This window comes from Boleophthalmus pectinirostris, unplaced genomic scaffold (assembly GCF_026225935.1).
Source record: "Boleophthalmus pectinirostris isolate CB_2022bp ecotype Guang Dong unplaced genomic scaffold, ASM2622593v1 HiC_scaffold_7, whole genome shotgun sequence".
NCBI lineage: Eukaryota > Metazoa > Chordata > Actinopteri > Gobiiformes > Gobiidae > Boleophthalmus > Boleophthalmus pectinirostris.
The window spans coordinates 12,639,037-12,657,237 of record NW_026571473.1 but is presented as its reverse complement, the minus strand read 5'-3'; the positions used below and the strand labels follow the sequence as shown (position 1 = coordinate 12,657,237).

Below are 18,201 nucleotides of genomic sequence, written 5' to 3'. Positions count from 1 at the left end.
CTTCATTTGAACATTACAACATATCAAATATCAGTAATTTACCTTTTTACCTTAGAATTTATACCTGTAATTTTGTTAAAAATTTCTACTGAATGTGCATCTTCTTGTGTCTTTCAGTCTATTCTTCAAAATGCTGTACAGTCATGTAGTTGAGACTTCTATCTAGGCCTCAACAGGATTAACTTAATGTGACTAAACCACTCATTGTAGTTCTTTTCAGCTTTTAACTATAACTATATTTAATTAAAATCTAATTACACCATACATGGAAGTGAAATCCAATCCAATGCCTCGCTTGTCATTGCCAACACAGACGGGAGAAACTGCAGCTGCTCTGTTTTAATGAGCGCCTTGTCCCCAATTATGTATTTCGGGTTGTGTTTTTTCTGCATTTTCAGGACTGCTGTAATCTAAATTTGCCAGTGCTCCGCGGGCTGAGGAACCAAAACAAACGGAAGTGTGTGCCCCTTAACCACACATACATACACAGATATACACCCATATTCCTTATTGCTGCTGAGAAAAGACCTTGAGCTGCCCACGTCTAATTATAGTCTCTATTTCCCATTCAAAAAGAAAGCATTCCAAAAAGGATTAGCCATCTTTGTGTCTTTTCTTTCGAAATGGCACAAGTTGGCATGCATTGTGAATTGACCTGTACTCAGCTGTTTCCTCTGACAGTCTCCATCTTAATTAATCCTGTTAATTAACTGCTGTACAACATGGCAGGTAACACAGATTTGTTTTCTAACTAACTTCAATGGTTGTGTGTAATTACAGTCAACTGCTTCTTTTGGAAAAACAACAAAGTGTATATCAATTTGAAGTGTCCTCAGCTGGCAATGTTGTTCAGTTCTCGTAAGAACAGTGGCCTTTCAGGAATCAGGACATAATGGAGAATTAAATGCACTCAGATATTCAATACCAAAGAATTTACAGGAGCTTCAATCACCCATCTCCAGGAAGTTATTTCTCTGGACAGCATGAGTCCATTCAACAACATCGCCCCATTCAAAGAGAAGGGGGAAACCCTAGTGTTAATGATAAAATAGGTAAAGAAGTAAACCATGACTACAATGCAACTGATAAATAAAATAAAATATAAAATAAAGAAATTACCTACCTTTACAGACGTAGAAATCACAGCAACATGAAGCCAGATGAGTGAAAGTCTGTGTGACTGGTGAAGGAAATGAGGTGGAGACTTGACAGTGGGAGGGAGAGAGAGAGCAGAGAGCATGATCAACTTTGTGCTGATCCAGCCCAAAGCGCACTTTGCCCTCTGTCAGCCCAGTACCAGATAGACAACATTATCTAATGACATAATGAACAAGAGCGAGCTACCAGGGTATTTACACTACCCTTTTTTTTTTTTTTTTCATCGAAGGCTAACTTTAAGCATAAAAAGTCGAAGAAGTAAAAATACTAAATAGTATGAAACTAGTGCTAAGATGAAGTAAGTCATCTTTAGAAAATTCAACCCATGGTAGGCTATAGGTCCAGAATGGCTCAGTATTCAGTTTTTTGAATGATTTTACTCCATAACGAAAAAAAAATGAAGGCCTACCGCAGCCTGCCAAGCAGCTGTCGGTTACGGAATCACTTTCATGAATTCTTGGATAGAAGTTTGTTGGTAGTGTGTCCTAAGTACCTCCAGGGGGTGCTAGGAGACAGATTACAGTAAGAGAAGTTTTGAGTCCTCAACAGAAAAAAAAATATAGGCCTTTATATTTTGGAGAAAAAAATTACGTCCATGATAGATCCATGCTCTATAATCGATAATATCCATAAAAATCATAAAAATAATTTCAAGTTTGGGGTCGTCAGTTTTAAAATTGTAAATGATGCGTCTGTAATCTTTATGTTCACTTTTTTTTTTTTTTAACCAAATGTAATACGTAGTTTTGGAATTTTGTTATTTTGTACAAAAACGACAAGTTGATAACTATTTCTGGTACAGTCAACCAAAGCCAGTGTATATGAAGATGCTTTATTTTTTGCTCCTTAACCAAAAACGACATGATTACATGTTGATATCATATTTTTTGAGTCAGTGAGCGCCCCTTGAAGGCATCATAATTCATATCCAATGAGACCACGCCCTGTCCACGGTGGACCGCGGACTGTCGCTCTACAGTTGCAGCGCAGACGCGCCTTCTCCAGCTGCCTGCATGGCGATGAGCTAAAGAGGAGGTTTTACATTGGGACCAGCCGGTTAGCTCCTGTAAGCGGGCTGACGGGCGCACACTGAAATGGGATGATGTAGCGGATCAAGTCCCTAGACGAACTGCGCACTCCTTTAGCCTGCTAAGCTAACTTGGACCCGTTGCTATTTTGCCTGGAGTTACCAGCCTGTTCACCGGACCAAGCTAGCGGCTGTGAGCTAACGCAGGCTAGCCTTCACCTGCGAGCTGTACTGCTAACTGTAACTACTGTGGACCTACGGGATGGAAAGTGGAAAGGAAAAAGAGGCCGGTGATCATTTAACTCCAACACCACAGGGGTCATCTGACTCTAAAAGTGACACAATCTCGGCGAAGATAAGTGGATCAGCACCGCTGTCCGCGGGGAAGAGACCCTCCATTGCAGAGGATGAGGGTGGCGGCGCAGAGGCGAAACTCTTCGGGAAAGGACTGGCGGCCACCTCCCTTCTCCAGATTGCGATAAGGAATGGGATTTACCAAAACCAAGTTGCCAACGCTCTTGGCGGTGCGGCCAAAAATATTAACATGCCAACCGCTAAAACCGCCAACATTTATAATCTCACGTCTGCCAATAGCACTACTTCTGTCAACTCTCTGCTGGGGAGACGACGGCAGCGGCACAAGAGGAATTTATCACTCGGAGCTTCGCCAACCACAAGCTCGCCCGGAGTGTCCTCTACAGAGGCGGCCAGCCCCGCTCCCACCGCCTCTCCGCTCAGCACTCTCAGCCTGGACAGGAAGACTTTCCTCCGCCAGAAACAGACCAAGCAGCTTCAGGTCTCTGATAAGGCATGGGTGAGGTCGGATCTCCGGCGCGGTTGTATACATGTGCACGACTGGCTCACGCCCTCCTACCCCCGGCCAGTGCTATGCACTGTGGACACCACTGCTCAGGAGGTGGCTCTCAAAGTAGCAGGGAGCAAGTCTGGGGCTCTTTTGAGAATAACGTGCAAGACTACTGCCTTGGCTGCTTCCAATGATAAAGAGCGGGACGGACAAGGAAGTGACAGTGGAAGTCTGACTGAGGCTTTGGATATCAGAAACCTCAAGGATGACTATAGTGACGACTTAGACTACAGTAAAGGCTCAAAACACTGTTCTCATGATGCGAAACTGCCTCCTAGCCTGTTGTTGGAGGACAAAAATGCCAGTAATTCATCCTCTGAGGTGTGTTTGAATGACATAGGCATGGATCTGAGTCTGAGTGCAGCTGACTGTTATGGAGTGTATTCAGGCTCTGACATAGAGAGCAGCACGTGTGAGGACTTCAGTTCAGGGGGTCCCAGGAGCACAGAGCACAGAGACTCCCTGAGTGAGGGCATTGTGGGGACAGACTCATCAGTGCTGAGCCCAAACTGTGACAGCGCCCCAGAAGACCCAGACCCATTTGAGAGCTCCTCTGATGAAGTCGACTTAGCATCGTCTCCAACACACTCGCCCAGCTCCTCTGCTGCTGAACGACTGCCCTCCTCTACAGAGCCCTGCAGCACCTCCAAACCAGAGAAAAGCACATTAGACAATGATGCTCCAGTGGGCGATAGCACAGAGAGATTAATCACACCTCCATCCAAAAGTCCCAGCAGCTCCCAGACCAGGCCCCTCACAAGCCAGGCATCTGTCCAGGCTGACCCAGACATCCCCAGGGGCAGCAGGCTATGGCCGGAGCCCATCAATACCAGTCCTACCCCTGCCCTCTTCCTCCAGCTGCATGGTGGAGCAGTGCGCAGACTGGAGGATGACGAAAAGCCTCTGCAGATACTAAATGAGTACCTGACCAATCTGGGCTTCGAGGACCCGTGGAGGGTGCAGGAGGAGGGCATGAATCCTGAAATTGGCTGTCTCATTCGCTTTTATTTCGGTGAGTTTTTCAAAGCAATAAAAAACAGATGATAACAATTTTTTTTTGCAATTAGATGCCACAATATTACATTTTAAAAACATCACTATTTTCCAATTATTCAGTATTACTTACACCATCACCAAACGATGGACATATCCTTTCCCTTTTCTTTCTTTTTTTTCCTTCTGTAGTGTGGGACCAGCTTTATGAAATTACACTTTCTGATTGATAAAGTGAAGTTAATGTACAGTAAGCACTTATATTTAGAATTAGTTATGTGTCTAGTTGAAATGATTTAATTTTGCTTCTAAAATTGCCACTTATATATATTTTTTGTGTTGAGTAATAATCAGTGTTTAATTATCTTGACATACCTATTTGCAAGTACCCAGTAGCATTAATAACTAAAATGAAATTAGCATTGTAGTAAACTTGAAAGTATTACTACGTTTACACTAATCTCCTGACTCTAATGTTATTAGGCCATTAGCTGATAGTAAAATGATCTAACTTTGCTTATCTCGTTCATTGTACATCCATTCTCATTGTACCATGAGTGCATTCATTGTGTTTGGTTAGTCAGACTGTTCAACAAGTACATTCAATTGTCCCTCTGTAACAAAGCCCAGTGTTGTGCCCATGATGTAGCCCCTCCCCTCCCTGTGTATTTGTCCTGTACGAGACACATCTGGAGGTAACAGGTGCACTCTTTAGGTGAGCCAAGAGCCAAAAGCTGGTTAGGGTTCATGTTTTGTGTTGTTGTTATTGATATGATCCTGTTTTGCTGACATGCTGCTGTGTAAGAGGATGGAAAACAGCCCTGATCTGGGATTAGCAAAATGCGCCAGTGTTTTTGACCTTGTTTTTGATTTAAACTGGCAGCGAAAACATAAGAAGGCTGTACAGTCTTAAAGATCAATGCATACAGTATTAGTTTCATTATTCGATATCTGTGCATCTGCCATTGTATCAAATTCTCAATACTTATATGAGCCATTGATGTACAGCACAGTGATGTAAAGGGCTGCAACAATTAATCATAATGATTGATGAAAAATAATGATGATTAATGAACTGTTCAAATTACTGTTGACTTTTTAAATAAGCTTTAAGTGTTTTCGGGACTGTACACACTCCGAAAAGCATGCCAGAAATGTTTTCTAACAAAGACAGTGGCGTTATTAAATCCAAATGTTAATAATTTGTCATTTTTAATAAGACAGTAAATATTCACTATTTAGTATATTGTCTTTAAATGAAAAAAAAAAAAATAAAAAAAATACCTCTACAAACATTTTTTGAAATCAGGATTTTTGTAATTTATCAGTTCATATTTCTTCTTTCAAATGTGATGCTCTTGGTGTTGTTGCAGTGTACACTATGAGCAGAATCCTAGTTTTTAACATGTATTCCAGTACTTTCCAAAATCATGCAAGCGTTAGTAATCAGTGCTCACAAGACTAACCTTTGTGTCAAACCACATGCTTTGTGACTGTAGACTTCTCTATTAAAAAGCCCAGAGTTGACCATTGACATTTAGATTTTGATCAGATAAAAATTTTATTAAATGCACTACCCTATATCGATCTAATGTAACACTCAGTAAAATAATTGTCAAACTTAAAAAACATTATTTAAAGGTGCACTATGTAACCTTTTGGTTGGGGGTCCATCACCTGCTTGTTTCTATTGATGTCTCACTGCCCTGCCTGCGCTGCATAAACAACTCTACCTTACATTTATTAAATTACAGGTTGTTTTGTCGCTCAAAAATACCTGGAAAAACAGGAAATCTTGCTTCTCCACAGATGTTGACTTATTGTGGTTTGGTGAAGGTTTAATGCCACAATGTGGAACATTCCATACAAAGTAAAAACATCTCTACAGAGAAAAGCATTTGACAAACCCTCCACCAGAAAAGTTACACAATGTACCTTTAAATCTGAATATTATAATAATCATAATTATTATTATTATTAAAAACATTCAAAGCACTACAAAGTTAACTCCCCCAGTCCAAACATACCGACAACAGTTACACAACAATAGGCTGCCCTTCCTCATGTCAAATAGAAATGGGTGTGTGTGTCCCATTTCCTTTTACCCCCAGCAAAGAGATCCCGCAGTAATACAGGAATGCAGCAGGAATAGTGCACTGCAGATGTAGCATTATGGATTTCACATTTATGAAAAGAAACTCAAAGTGATAGTGATATGAGATAGTGGGACCTCGCCAAAACACTACTGTCAGATAGAATCACATTTGTTTAGCTGGGATAGGCTCCAAAGGCCTGCAAGCCCTAATAGAAGAAAAAAAACTGTAAGGTAAATCTAAAACCATAAAACAGAAACAACTAATGTAATAAATTTGGTCATTAATCAGACTTTGTGTATTGTACAAACAAACAACTATGTAATTGGCAGTGACACTGGTGCAGTAATTAGAAAATCAGTTATGACATGCACGCAAAGATGAGGCTTCCCCCTCAAGCTTAAAAAAGACACAGATTTTGTCTTTTTTTTTTTTTTCCCCAGTCCGTAACTAAACTGATATACTAACATTTCATACTTGATTTTATATTAAGGATAAGGCTCTACTCTATGCCAATTAATTCTTGATTATAATAAAAAAGTAGACAGTAAAATCATGTAGACAAAAATTGTTACTCGATTTGCTCTAGTAGTTCTTATGCAGAAACAATTCAAGAAAGGTCAAGTTTCGTGTATGTGATTTTTCTTTCTTTTTCAGTATTGATACTTCAAACATACATACTTTCAATTAGGGCTGCAACAAACTATTATTTTGCTAATCGGTTAATGAACCGAACTTTGTCTGACTCATAAATCCTCATCTCAGCATTTGGCATGTTTTGGAGTCTGTATGGTCCAGAAAACAGTTATTCAATTATTCAATTTGTTGACAGTTATCTGAATAATCAGTTGGGTGTGATTAATCGCTTAACTTGTTTCTGCCCTAGATTCATTTATAGTATTGATTTATGATTAATATAAAGTGAAGATTCTTGCCCATATCGTCATAACACAGGTGTCCCTCTCCCCTGCACCTTTGTACCTCGCACACATAATGCTGATGTATGAGAAAAGTGACCTCAATGTAACTCAGATTTCACCTCCTCAGTGTTTCAGACCTGAGACAATGGTCAGAGCAGCAGACTCCCTCCAACTCACAGCCACAGCCTCTCCTTCAGAGGTCAAATACAACAGAAAGCACCTTTCTTCTTCTCTATTTACTTTTACAGATTCAAATTAGATCTTAAATGTGAGAAAGGATTTTCAATTAAATTTCAATTATTAATTTTCCTTTTCTAAGTGACTAATATTTACATGACCTTTGTAATTCTTTACAGAATTCAGTTACTGAATTACTGATACCATCAATTCTTGAAGACTTGATAATAGTCCATTTGTTTATTTCTGGTGTGTGACAAAGATAAGAAAAATGTAAAATGTACATTTTATAAACAATCTATGCATATTTTTTAGTATATATTATTTGTTAATATGTTGTCCACTCACAAGAACATATTTTGGAACCATAAAAAGCTGTCTGAGTGACTAGAGGGCTTAATTTTTTGTTTCTGTCATTCATGCATGAAAGCTACGTCTTACTGTAAAACAAATTTGACAAATTATTTTCTGTTCAGATTATTTATCTGTTCATAATATAAAAGCATTAAGAATTGTATTCCAAATTCCATTCATTTCCCATTGACTTTTAATAGGTATGTGAAGAGTTTGATGCACAACTGGGCCTTGAATAGGAAATGACTCGTTTTGTCTTGATGAGAGACAGGATGTTGAGAGAAATGGGTGGAAGGAAAGGGCTTATATGAACCTGAGGTCAGAGGCACAGCCCAGAGAAGGGTGGACGCTTTTTGGTTTACTTTATTTTTTAATTGATTACACTGCTTCATTGGTGACTCAGCCCAGAGTGAGAGGTCCATTCTTGTAAAGGTGATGCCATCAGTCAGTCACTCTCGAAGAAGTTGCTTAGTCGCAGTGAAACCTAAGTGGCGTTTTGTTTAAGTCACCAGAGAAGGCAGGCAGAGGATCGGCCTGGTGTTATAAGGCATTACATAACAGGCTAATCTGATTTCAAGCCTCTTTGTGGTTCAGCTCTTCATGTGTTTCCCTTTCCCATGTTATCCCGTGAATGTGATCCTGTGAGCAGACAACAAAAGCCCACAGAGCCAAAACAGAAAGATTTGTAATAGATTTTAAATAATTGCTCAGTCAGAGGACCAAGTATTTCCGTATGTCATTGTTTCTCCACATTCCTGGCCAATCATTGGTGAAACTCTTTGTGGAAGTGTAAGGGTAAGGGTTAATGTGACACAGATCACGGATGAGTGGCTGCTCTCCCTCTTTGCCCACAGGCTGTGAACTTCCATTCACTTACATAACCATTGTGTTTGGTCCCTCTCAGTTTGTGAAAGAGGAGCCGAGTGTGATTGTGGCAATTCATAAAATCCGAAAGTCTAAAAATAACGCTGACCACTGTGTAGAAATGTTACTATAAAAATAAACCATATGACCATATGCTAATGTCTCCTGTTTTTGGTAAACCCAGGTAAACCTCGCAGTGTGGGAGGTTCGGAGCGTGTGCAACTCTCTGGAGTGTTCAACGTGAGGAAAGGGAAGCTAGCTCTGCCTGTGAACCGCTGGTCCAAGAGGCAGGTCACACTGAGTGGAACCTGTCTGATCATATCGTCTGTGAAACACGCCCACACGGGCAAGATGCACATCCTCCCTCTCATCGGAGGAAAGGTACTTTGAAGGCCCTCTATTTGGGATCGTCACAAACAATAAGGGCAGGAAGTACAGTAGGGTCCGGAAATAATTCCAAGAACTACCAAAATGTTCAAAGACACTAGAAGAAGACACTAATATTATTACATGTGACTGGAACAAGACAGCTAGAAATTTATTTATTTATTTATTTTAACAAAATTGCTTGTTTATTTATATATTATTTATTTTTGTTCCTTTATGGTCACTCTTTGCTGTGACCATGAGAAGAGCTCAGATATTCAGTTGATTCACATTAGGTCATAGTAGTAAACAAATGCCTGAAGATCAAATTTTTTATAAATTCAATGTAATTCATAGGTGGAGGAGATAAAAAGACACAGTCACTGTCTTGCGTTCAGCTCTGCTGGCCCCCAGAGTCAGACTTACTACATCAGCTATGACTCGTACACAGAGCACCTCCGCTGGCACCGCACTGCATCCAAGGTAAAGCCACCTATGTGCTCATCTTTACTCGTATTGGTCAGTTTGACAGTGTTGCTGTTAATGACCTTTGAAATATGTTTTATGATGATATTCATTATTCTTACATTGACATTGTATTTTCGCTGTGTCAGATTGCATCTCAGAGGGTAAACTCTGTGGACCTGTCCTGCTGCAGCCTGGAGGAGCTGCCCACTCAGCTCTTTTACAGCCAGGACCTAACGCACCTCAATCTCAAAAACAACTTCCTGTCTTTGCACAAAGGCATTCCAGCGCTCACCAGGTAAAGCCTCTTTTACTTTTCTCTATTATTATTGCCATTTTGAGTCATGAAATGTCCCATAGTGGTGAGAGCTCGCATATGGTCTAAGGGGAAACAGCTTAGATCATATTACACATGACTGGTCTGTGTGGGGTGTTGTGTGGTTTAAATGATTAAAAGAGAGCTGCCGTTGTAATGAAATATTTGGCATTCATCTGCCTGACCCCTGGGGAAGAGGGCTTTTCTTTTCTTTTGACCAGGTCGCTATATATTGCATTTCTGCCCTTTTAAATCAATGATCAAATGAAATAAATGTAATTCTAAACAACAAAGAACAAACATTTTAGTTATGCTATGTCTTTGTGGAGTATAGTGTAATGTGAAATGTGTTTGGTTTGTAATTTGGGAGATTTTGTTTACTCTAATGCATGGTGCAAATCTCTTGAAGTCTATCAAGTTGTCGATTGAAAGAAATCCCCTCAGTATAAATACAGCCATTGTTCCTTTATAAACAGCCACTTCCCAGGCGGTGTTTTTGAGGAACATGTTTTTCCGAACTGTTGGTGTGTCTTTTCCTCAAAAGGCCACAGCGCAGGCTCAGCCCCTCTCTCCGGCCCCTTTGTGAAGCAGATTATAATACACTTCTTACTTTAAACCATTTGTGACATTGTTTAAGCAAAGGTCTGTGTAAACATGAGCATTAAAATAATGTAGATACTTTTTTCCTTTACTCCTTTTCTGTTCTGGATATATAACTTATGGTATTGTCCATGTCTATTATGTAACTGTAGGCTTGTCTCAGTAGTTACTAAATCGACTTATCATTCAGTATATGACAGATTGAACATTTTCTTTATACAGTAGTTGTGCCTTTAATATTTGAGCTGTAGAAGGTTGAGTAATTAACAATTACCATTAAATATACTAACTACTACTAAAGGGGTTACTTTTGCTATTTTTCTATTACTGTTCATGCTTTTTAAGCTATTGCGGTTTCTATACTACTGTTTAACTTGAGATTTACTATAGCAATTTATTGACCTTTTAACATGTATTATTGGAAAGAACTGTAGCTGTTATGTAATGGTCCTTTATGCATGTGATTTTTTTATTATTGCTACATTTAACATTGACAAACATAATTCTTGTTTTAGGTTCTGTAAGCTGCGAAGCCTGAGTCTGTCTAATAACACTTTGACTGGATTCCCACTGGCCTTGTGTGATATCACTTCTCTCACTGAGCTCAACTTGTCTGGAAACCAACTCTCGTGCCTGCCTTCTGAACTGGGGACCATGCACAAGTGAGTGGATTTTTAAAAAGCAATAAAAAATCCTTGGGGCCGCTGTTATAGATGATGCCGGTGATAATTTCCTCAGTTATTGCCCAAGAGCAGAGCCTGTCCTCGATGACCTACTCTCTTTGCTGACATAGGCTGCAGGCTTTTTGTTTTGATTCCAACAAAGTAGATTAGTTTCCCTGTGTATTCAATGAAAGGCTGGCACTGCACCAGAATCCCAATGCATGAAGCGTCAGAGAGTCTTGTGCACAGTCATGCTGTCCCAGATGGGTCACTGGTTCATTCATTCATGTGGTGTGGAGTCTAATTTACATGCAAGTTTTCATAAACAATCATTTTCAGATGTTCTAGAGGTCATTACTGTGATTAAAAACTAAAATAATAGATACACTTGGCAAGCGAAGTTCATTGTATAGCACAATTCTTACACAATGTAATTCAAAATGCTTTACAGAATAAAAAAGATGTTAAAAAACATAAATAACTGTTATAAAATTTGCATTAAAAGAGAAGAGGAATACAGAATGATAACAGCTGAATTATACTTAGAGCAGGGATGGACTATGTGCCTAAAATATCAGCACAATTAGTTTAGATTTTATTTGAAGGAACAATGTACAGAGACATTAAGCTCATAAACGGAGATGTTCCCTGCCTAATTATATCTAAATGGCTATTTTCTTTGTGCAATCCCCTCTAGAGTCTTGACCACAATTTCAATGTTCTCACAATTAGTGAGTGTTAGTATCTTTTAAATATGCTGTTACAAGGCAACTAAAGCCACCTGCCGCTCCAGAGAGATTGTACTTCACAGGAATTGGTTAAATCCACTCAAATTGTTATTCACTTAAAACATGGTGAAGGCTGACAAATTAGAAGTGTGGGCAGGAAAAGTCTGTGTTTAAAGCAGAAAGCTTCATTAAAAAGAAAAGTACTGTGTCACAATGTAACAATGTCTCATAAAAAGCATACAGGTCTCAATTTGATTTTCATCACCATATTGCCCAATGCCCAATCTGTATTTTCAGAAATGCTTGATGCAATAGTACACTTATACAGTGTCTTAGAGACCAATAGTCACATATGGCAGCATTTACTCAAAGCCCACTAATTATGTTGTGTGTTTGTTGTGTGTAGTCTGCAGACTCTTCTCCTGGATGGGAACTGTCTGAGTGCTCTGCCTGTTGAACTGGGCTCTCTGGATAGCCTCACATACCTGGGTTTATCCTTCAACTGCTTCAGCTCTGTGCCTCCGGTCCTGGAAAAGCTCCGTGGCTTAGAGAGGCTGTGTTTGGCAGGAAACCAGCTCTCTGTCCTGGACATGGCGGGCCTGCAGTGGCTGCCTGCTCGGCACATAGACGTCAGGTGAGTGTGTCAGCTTTTTATAGAAATAATGCCGGAACTACTGCTGATAGGGCGGGTCATTGACAAAATATATACATGTTCTCAGCTTATGCAAGTATTCATAGGTTTCAGCTTCCTGTTATATGCAGCATTTTAAGGACTTTTCCCCATTTGAAAAATATAATATTTTGTTGAGCACTGTGGTGACGGTTCTAATATGTCATCATTCTGGCCCCATATCAAAATTGTGCTAAACGTGCCTGTAAATGTCTTAGTTGAGGTTAAAGTATTTCAAAAATATTGAATGAACTCTAGAATGAACTATAAAAGTGCAGACATCACTTATGCTTGTCTGAAGGATTGCATTTCAAGTTTCTCGTAGTTTTAGTTTTGGTCAGTTTATTACAGCCTTTTAAAATACATTTTATCACTGATGATATCCACAACAGTGATTGCTATACATTTTTTCATATCTATTGATCGGAAATATCTATTGATCGGAAATGCAATAAACCACCTGACTGTTGTTTTATTTATTTTTTGTCTTGTTTGATGCAAGCTCAAACTTAGAAGATCCATCCATCTTATGTGTTCATTTACCCACTTTTGATTCCACAGGCTAAACCGCCTCCACACAGTCACAGCAGGAGATGCAGAGCAACTGGTTCACATTGTCCATCTTGACCTGAGAGACACAGGCCTGCGGGACCTGGATGTTAGATGTTTGTCCAAACTTGAAGTCCTCCGCTGTGACAGAAACTCCTTGTCTCTGCTCCGAGTCAGCGGCCAGGCCCTCAAGAGCCTACATGCTGCACATAATGGTAATTCTCCCACTGTTTTAACAACATGGGTCCAACATGATAATTACTAACTTATTCATTTATTGTTCTATAGAGCTAGCTAGCTCATTTTTGGTAGTAGGTTAAGATTTGAGCTGTAAATTGTTGAATAATTAATGATAGATACTAAGTAAGTACTAGTCATTGAAGTTAAAGTCTTTTAGTGTACTGTTTATTTATTGTAGGACATGTTTTAGTGAATGAATTTAGTGAATCTAGAAAACTGGTTACTTATCGGGCTTTAGGATTATTGTGTTGGGGGCATAATGTGGTTTCAATCTTATCATTTAACTTGTTATTTTTCTGCATCAATATATTGCATTTCAAAAAATTTTAATGTGACAGCCCTAATGACACTGAGTTCATGTATGTTCCTATGTTTTTATAGAACTAAAGCAGCTGGAGGTGGCACCTGTCCCAGAGAATCTGACTGTTGTGGATTTATCCTGGTACTTATCCACACACAGCTTCTTTTCATTGTAGGTGTGTCGTCATGTTTTGTCTAATTTTATCATATTTTCTTTTAGGAACATGCTGTGCTCTGTGCCTGAGTGGCTTTATGAGAGCGGGAGACTCGAAGTTCTGGACCTTAACCATAATTGTCTTTCTGAACTACCAATAAAGTAAGTGTTACAATGCAGCAGTTGTAAGGATATGAATATGAATATGAATGTTCTGTGTTGGTTCTAAAGTACACCTCCTGGAACCTGTTGCAAAGTAGTATTTCTTAACAGCTATTTCTTTTCCATCTTGTGCAAGCAGACTGCTTATAAAGATTGCCTGTTAGTGGTCTCTCCCACATTGTATACACTCTGGTGCAATACTTGTGTGCTCCTGCTGTCAATTGTATGTCTCAGGAAGTAGTGTTGGGCAGGTCAGAGATGTGTTTATTTTTAGTGCAGCTCTTCATTCCTCTGGATGTTTGTGTGTTGCAGACTGCTGTCCTCAGGGAGTTTGAGAAAACTGCTCTCTGGCTGGAACAATGTGTGCCGTCTGGCTGAGAGGCTCGAGAGATCACAGCTGGAGGTGCTGGATCTGCAGCACAACCATCTGATTGAACTCCCAAGCAACTTATTCATCAAAGCACAAAGGTAAACTCTGCAACATGTCCTCTCAATGTGCTCCAAACTTTTATGAATGTACCTCTGAATCTGTGCAAGTTTTATTGCGATTGTCAGGCGTGCGGATAATAAGGTGTTGGATAAAAAATACACTTTGAATATAAATACAATATAGATGAAAGAACAGTGCTAAACTAGTGGTGCAAATAGCTGAAGTATGATTGAAGTGATTATTTGCCTTATTTACTTTTTATTCCAGTTTACGATACCTCAATGTTTCGGCCAATAAGCTGGAGAGCCTTCCTCCTGCGAGTCTATCTGAGGATGGGTTCAGTCTCCTGGAGGAGCTTTATGTGACCAACAACTGTCTGACAGACAAGTGCGTACCGCTCCTGACTGGACACAGCCATCTGAGAGTGCTTCACCTCGCATACAACCAGCTACAGACCTTCACAGCCAGGTAGCAAAACTAGACATGTTTCTCTTATTTTTGTGCCTGCTTTCTGTTTAATTTAAGTTTGGATTCTGCAGTAAACTAGCCCGACTGGAGCTGCTGGAGGAGCTGGACCTGAGTGGAAACAGGCTAAGGAGCGTGCCCACCACCATCCTGAGCTGTCAGCGCCTGCACACCCTCTCTGCCCACTCTAACGGCATCAACGCCTTCCCCGAGGTCCTGCAGCTGCCCGAGATTAAGGTCATTGGAGTCAGAGTTTTCTAATGTTTTCTTATGGTTTGTGAAGGTAGCTTAGTTTTATAAATGTAAAATGTGTTATATTTTGTAAAATTTTAAAAGAGCTTGTGATTATGGTACTAAAGACTAGGGTTGTAAAAATAATTGATACCTAGATACTGATACTAAAACAAGACACTCATTTTGTTGAAGTAGCTTATACTGAAATACTGAAATAAAAACAACACATAAAGTTCTAGATTGGTCTTGATCTACAGTGTATATCAAAACCAGTATTATAAGACCACATGGTAATATCAAGGAACTACTAATACATATAAACATAAGAATTATAATTGTGGTATTAAGTATCAAACCTTCTCCTTAGATATCTATATCTAAATATCTAAAAAGAAGAATATAAAAAGAAATAGGTAAAAATGGTAAAATGTTCTCCTCCCTATGACTTGTCCTTGCAGTGTGTGGACTTGAGCTGTAATGAGCTCACTGAGGTGTCCCTCCCTGAGAGTCTTCCTGCCAAACTCCAAGAACTGGATCTAACAGGAAACCCTCGCCTCAACCTGGACCACAAGAGCCTCGAGCTCCTTAAGTATGTGGTCCTTATACCATGCTTCTGTGGATAAGAATATTTATTAAATGTATTTAAGCCAAAAACTAACTGCTGTTATTTCATCTCCTGCACAGTAACATCCGCTGCTTCAGGGTTGATCCTTCTCTCTCAGCGCCTTGTGCCAGTGAAAGTCATGGGGCGCCTTCAGTCTGGAGCCATAGTTACACAGAGGCCTCCGGGGTCAAAAACAAGTGTGTTTCTGCCATATATTTATATTTACTGTACAGCTGACCATTATGTTATGTATGTGTAGATTCTGTGAACTACAACTGATAGTGGAACATTTGTTGTAGGTTGTGTGTGGCAGCTCTGGCTCTGGACAGCTTCTGTGGGATTCGAGAGGCACTGTATGGAGTGTTTGATGGAGACAAAAACGTGGACATTCCTTATTTGCTTCAGTGCACAATGGGAGATGTCTTGGCAGAAGAACTTCATAGGGCACAAAGGCAAGAAGACTACATGACCAGCACTTTCCTGACAATGCAAAGGTAAGCATTACTGTGGCAGTCTGCAGGCATCCTGTGAAGTCTGATGAATGGTCTGACTGTATCTGTGCTGCTCTGCAGAAAGCTGGGCACAGCAGGACAGAGGATGGGCGGCTCAGCAGCTTTGTGTCACATTAGACACGACCCCGTGGCACCTGGGGAGCACAGTGGCTGCTTCACTCTGAAGACTGCCAATGTGGGCCGCTGCCAGGCCGTGCTGTGCCGAGATGGTAAAGCTATGCAACTTTCCACTGTGCACACTGTGAAGGAGGAAGTGGAGTACCAGAGGGTACGGCAGCATAACGCCATCATCACTGAGGTAAGAAATATTTAGAAATGGGGAAAAGTTAATTACTAATCAAATCATAATTTGAAATGTAACTCGCTGTGTCTGGTTTTGTTTGTAGGATAACAAAGTCAGTGGTGTAACCGACTGCACCAGGATTATGGGCTACTCCTTCCTTTGCCCATCTGTCACCCCTCGTCCACATGTGTCCACTGTGACACTCACCCCACAAGATGAGTTCTTCCTTTTGGGAAGCAGGGGCTTGTGGGAAATGTTGTCTCCTACTGAAGCCGTGGAGGCAGTTAGGAATGTTCCTGATGCTCTGGCTGCAGCAAAGAAGTTGGTTACTCTGGCTCAGAGCTATGGCTGTGCAGACAGTTTAAGTGCTGTAGTCGTACGGCTGAGTGTGACAGAAGATTGCTGCTGCTTCTGTGAGCCACCCCCACCACCCCCGAGCCCTGGGCCTGGGGTACACACCAGCACACACCCCTATCAGACCAGTGACGGAGGCATTCCTCTACCCCCTCCCTCTTCAGGGACTGTGAGCGAGCTGAGCAGTGAGCTGAGCATGTCAGAGATGAGCAGTGAGGTGGGCTCCACGGCTTCTTCAGAGGACCCTCCTCCACAGGCCGAGCCCACAGCGGCACACTTAAACCTGCCTGGGCGGCCAGGAGCACGGAGGCCGGCGACGGGAGGCAGCTTCCAGAGGCAGTTCTCCGGAGCTCTGTCCGACAACGGGTTGGACAGTGAGGATGAAGAGCCCATCGCAGGGGTTTTCTCCAATGGAAGTCGTGTTGAAGTTGAAGCTGATGTCCACTGTTTGAATGGTCGAGAACGTCCCTCTCCACAAACTAACTTTCAAACACAGCAGATTACCGCCCCTGCCTCGAGCACAGTGTATCCAGAGCCTGCACAGGCCTCCCCCTCTCCTGTACCCCCATCGTCTCCCTGCCTCAGCGCAGAGGCCCGCTCTGGGACTCTGGGGCGGAGGGCCCGGGCCAATGGCTCTGTGGCTTGTCAGGCCCGGAGCCAGGATGTGATTGAGGAGGCAGGAGACGCACCTGTTAGGAAACAGGGGGGCTACTTTAATGCACCTGCACAGCCAGACCCTGACGACCAGCTCATCATCCCCCCAGAGCTGGAGGAGGAGGTGCGCCAGATCATCCAACAGCAACAGCAGCAGCAGCAACAAGAGCAAATGCACAACCAGCAAACTCACAGCTACCAGAAACCTGCAGACTACTTTGTGACCCCCCTCTAACTGCAGTGTAGAAATGCCCCATTCCTAAAAGCACCACTGTCTCTTGGCCAGCATTTAAGAATTGACAGTAGTAGGCCTTTGCTTCATCTGAACATGCTTTACTAAATTACTTTTGTTAGTTTTTGTTATTTTTCTACTGTTAACTGTATGCCCCCAAAATGCAATGCAATTTTATAACAATTTGTGTTAAATGTCAAGTGAAATTTTAATTTTGACCATATCATTCATCAGAAAGCACTTTGAATGATCTTCATTCAATAATTGTGATTGATTCTTTGTTAAATGGTACTTTTATGAATGGACCATTCCATTGTGTTGTAGTTGACCTTTCTGTTATGGGTTATGACGTTGGCCTTATTGTTGCCAGAGTTGGTGAACTCTAGAACTAACTCATAGTTTAATACTTTTAAGTGACATAGTCACTGGAGTGTACTAATATTCTCTAAGAGAAAAGATGATTATTTCATAGAACTGAATTTCCAGATTTGTGTTATTGGGGCTGGAGTGGAGAGTGGTGCTGCAGTGCAAGTCAAAGCTGAATGGGAGAAACCCAGTGAATACCAGCTTAATGAATGTTCTCAGAACAGTGTTACAGTCTACAGACAATGGCAAAATCGCACAAGAGAGCTACTTTTGCTATAAAATAAATTAAGATTTCTGATACTTGTTTGCTTGGACTTTGCTTGCTTTTTTATAATCTTTCTGAATGAGCCACAGAGGTTAAGATAAACTCCTCACAGCATGGGAAATATAAATACAAAGGCGTT

General features: G+C 40.9%; 2 protein-coding genes across 2 annotated transcripts in view; one reads left to right on the top strand and one right to left on the bottom strand.

The window, feature by feature from the left end:
- Positions 1 to 1,228, bottom strand: part of si:ch211-191a24.3 (tensin-3) — a 46,289-nt gene extending 45,061 nt beyond the window's left edge. Inside the window, exon 1 of the mRNA XM_020938113.2 lies at positions 1,124 to 1,228. The gene's annotated coding sequence lies outside the window, so the exon portion shown is untranslated. The remainder of the gene's footprint in view (positions 1 to 1,123) is intronic.
- Positions 1,229 to 2,122: 894 nt separating this feature from the next.
- LOC110172250 (PH domain leucine-rich repeat protein phosphatase 1-like) lies at positions 2,123 to 18,097 on the top strand. Its single transcript, XM_020938087.2, has 17 exons — positions 2,123 to 4,062; positions 8,636 to 8,832; positions 9,175 to 9,300; positions 9,432 to 9,580; positions 10,714 to 10,860; positions 11,995 to 12,222; positions 12,820 to 13,022; positions 13,429 to 13,489; positions 13,568 to 13,663; positions 13,976 to 14,131; positions 14,361 to 14,561; positions 14,633 to 14,795; positions 15,251 to 15,381; positions 15,477 to 15,593; positions 15,696 to 15,890; positions 15,969 to 16,206; positions 16,295 to 18,097. The coding sequence occupies exons 1-17, from the start codon at positions 2,448 to 2,450 to the stop codon at positions 17,432 to 17,434; spliced, it is 5,163 nt and encodes a 1,720-aa protein (XP_020793746.1). The 5' UTR covers positions 2,123 to 2,447; the 3' UTR covers positions 17,435 to 18,097.
- Positions 18,098 to 18,201: the final 104 nt, after the last annotated feature.

Excerpts from the sequence above, each read along its gene's own strand:
- LOC110172250 (XM_020938087.2), top strand. The coding sequence starts at position 2,448 with ATGGAAAGTGGAAAGGAAAAAGAGGCCGGTGATCATTTAACTCCAACA. Across the intron at positions 13,664-13,975 it reads CTTTCTGAACTACCAATAAA|ACTGCTGTCCTCAGGGAGTT; the intron begins GTAAGTGTTACA and ends TGTGTGTTGCAG. Across the intron at positions 14,562-14,632 it reads CTACAGACCTTCACAGCCAG|TAAACTAGCCCGACTGGAGC; the intron begins GTAGCAAAACTA and ends TGGATTCTGCAG.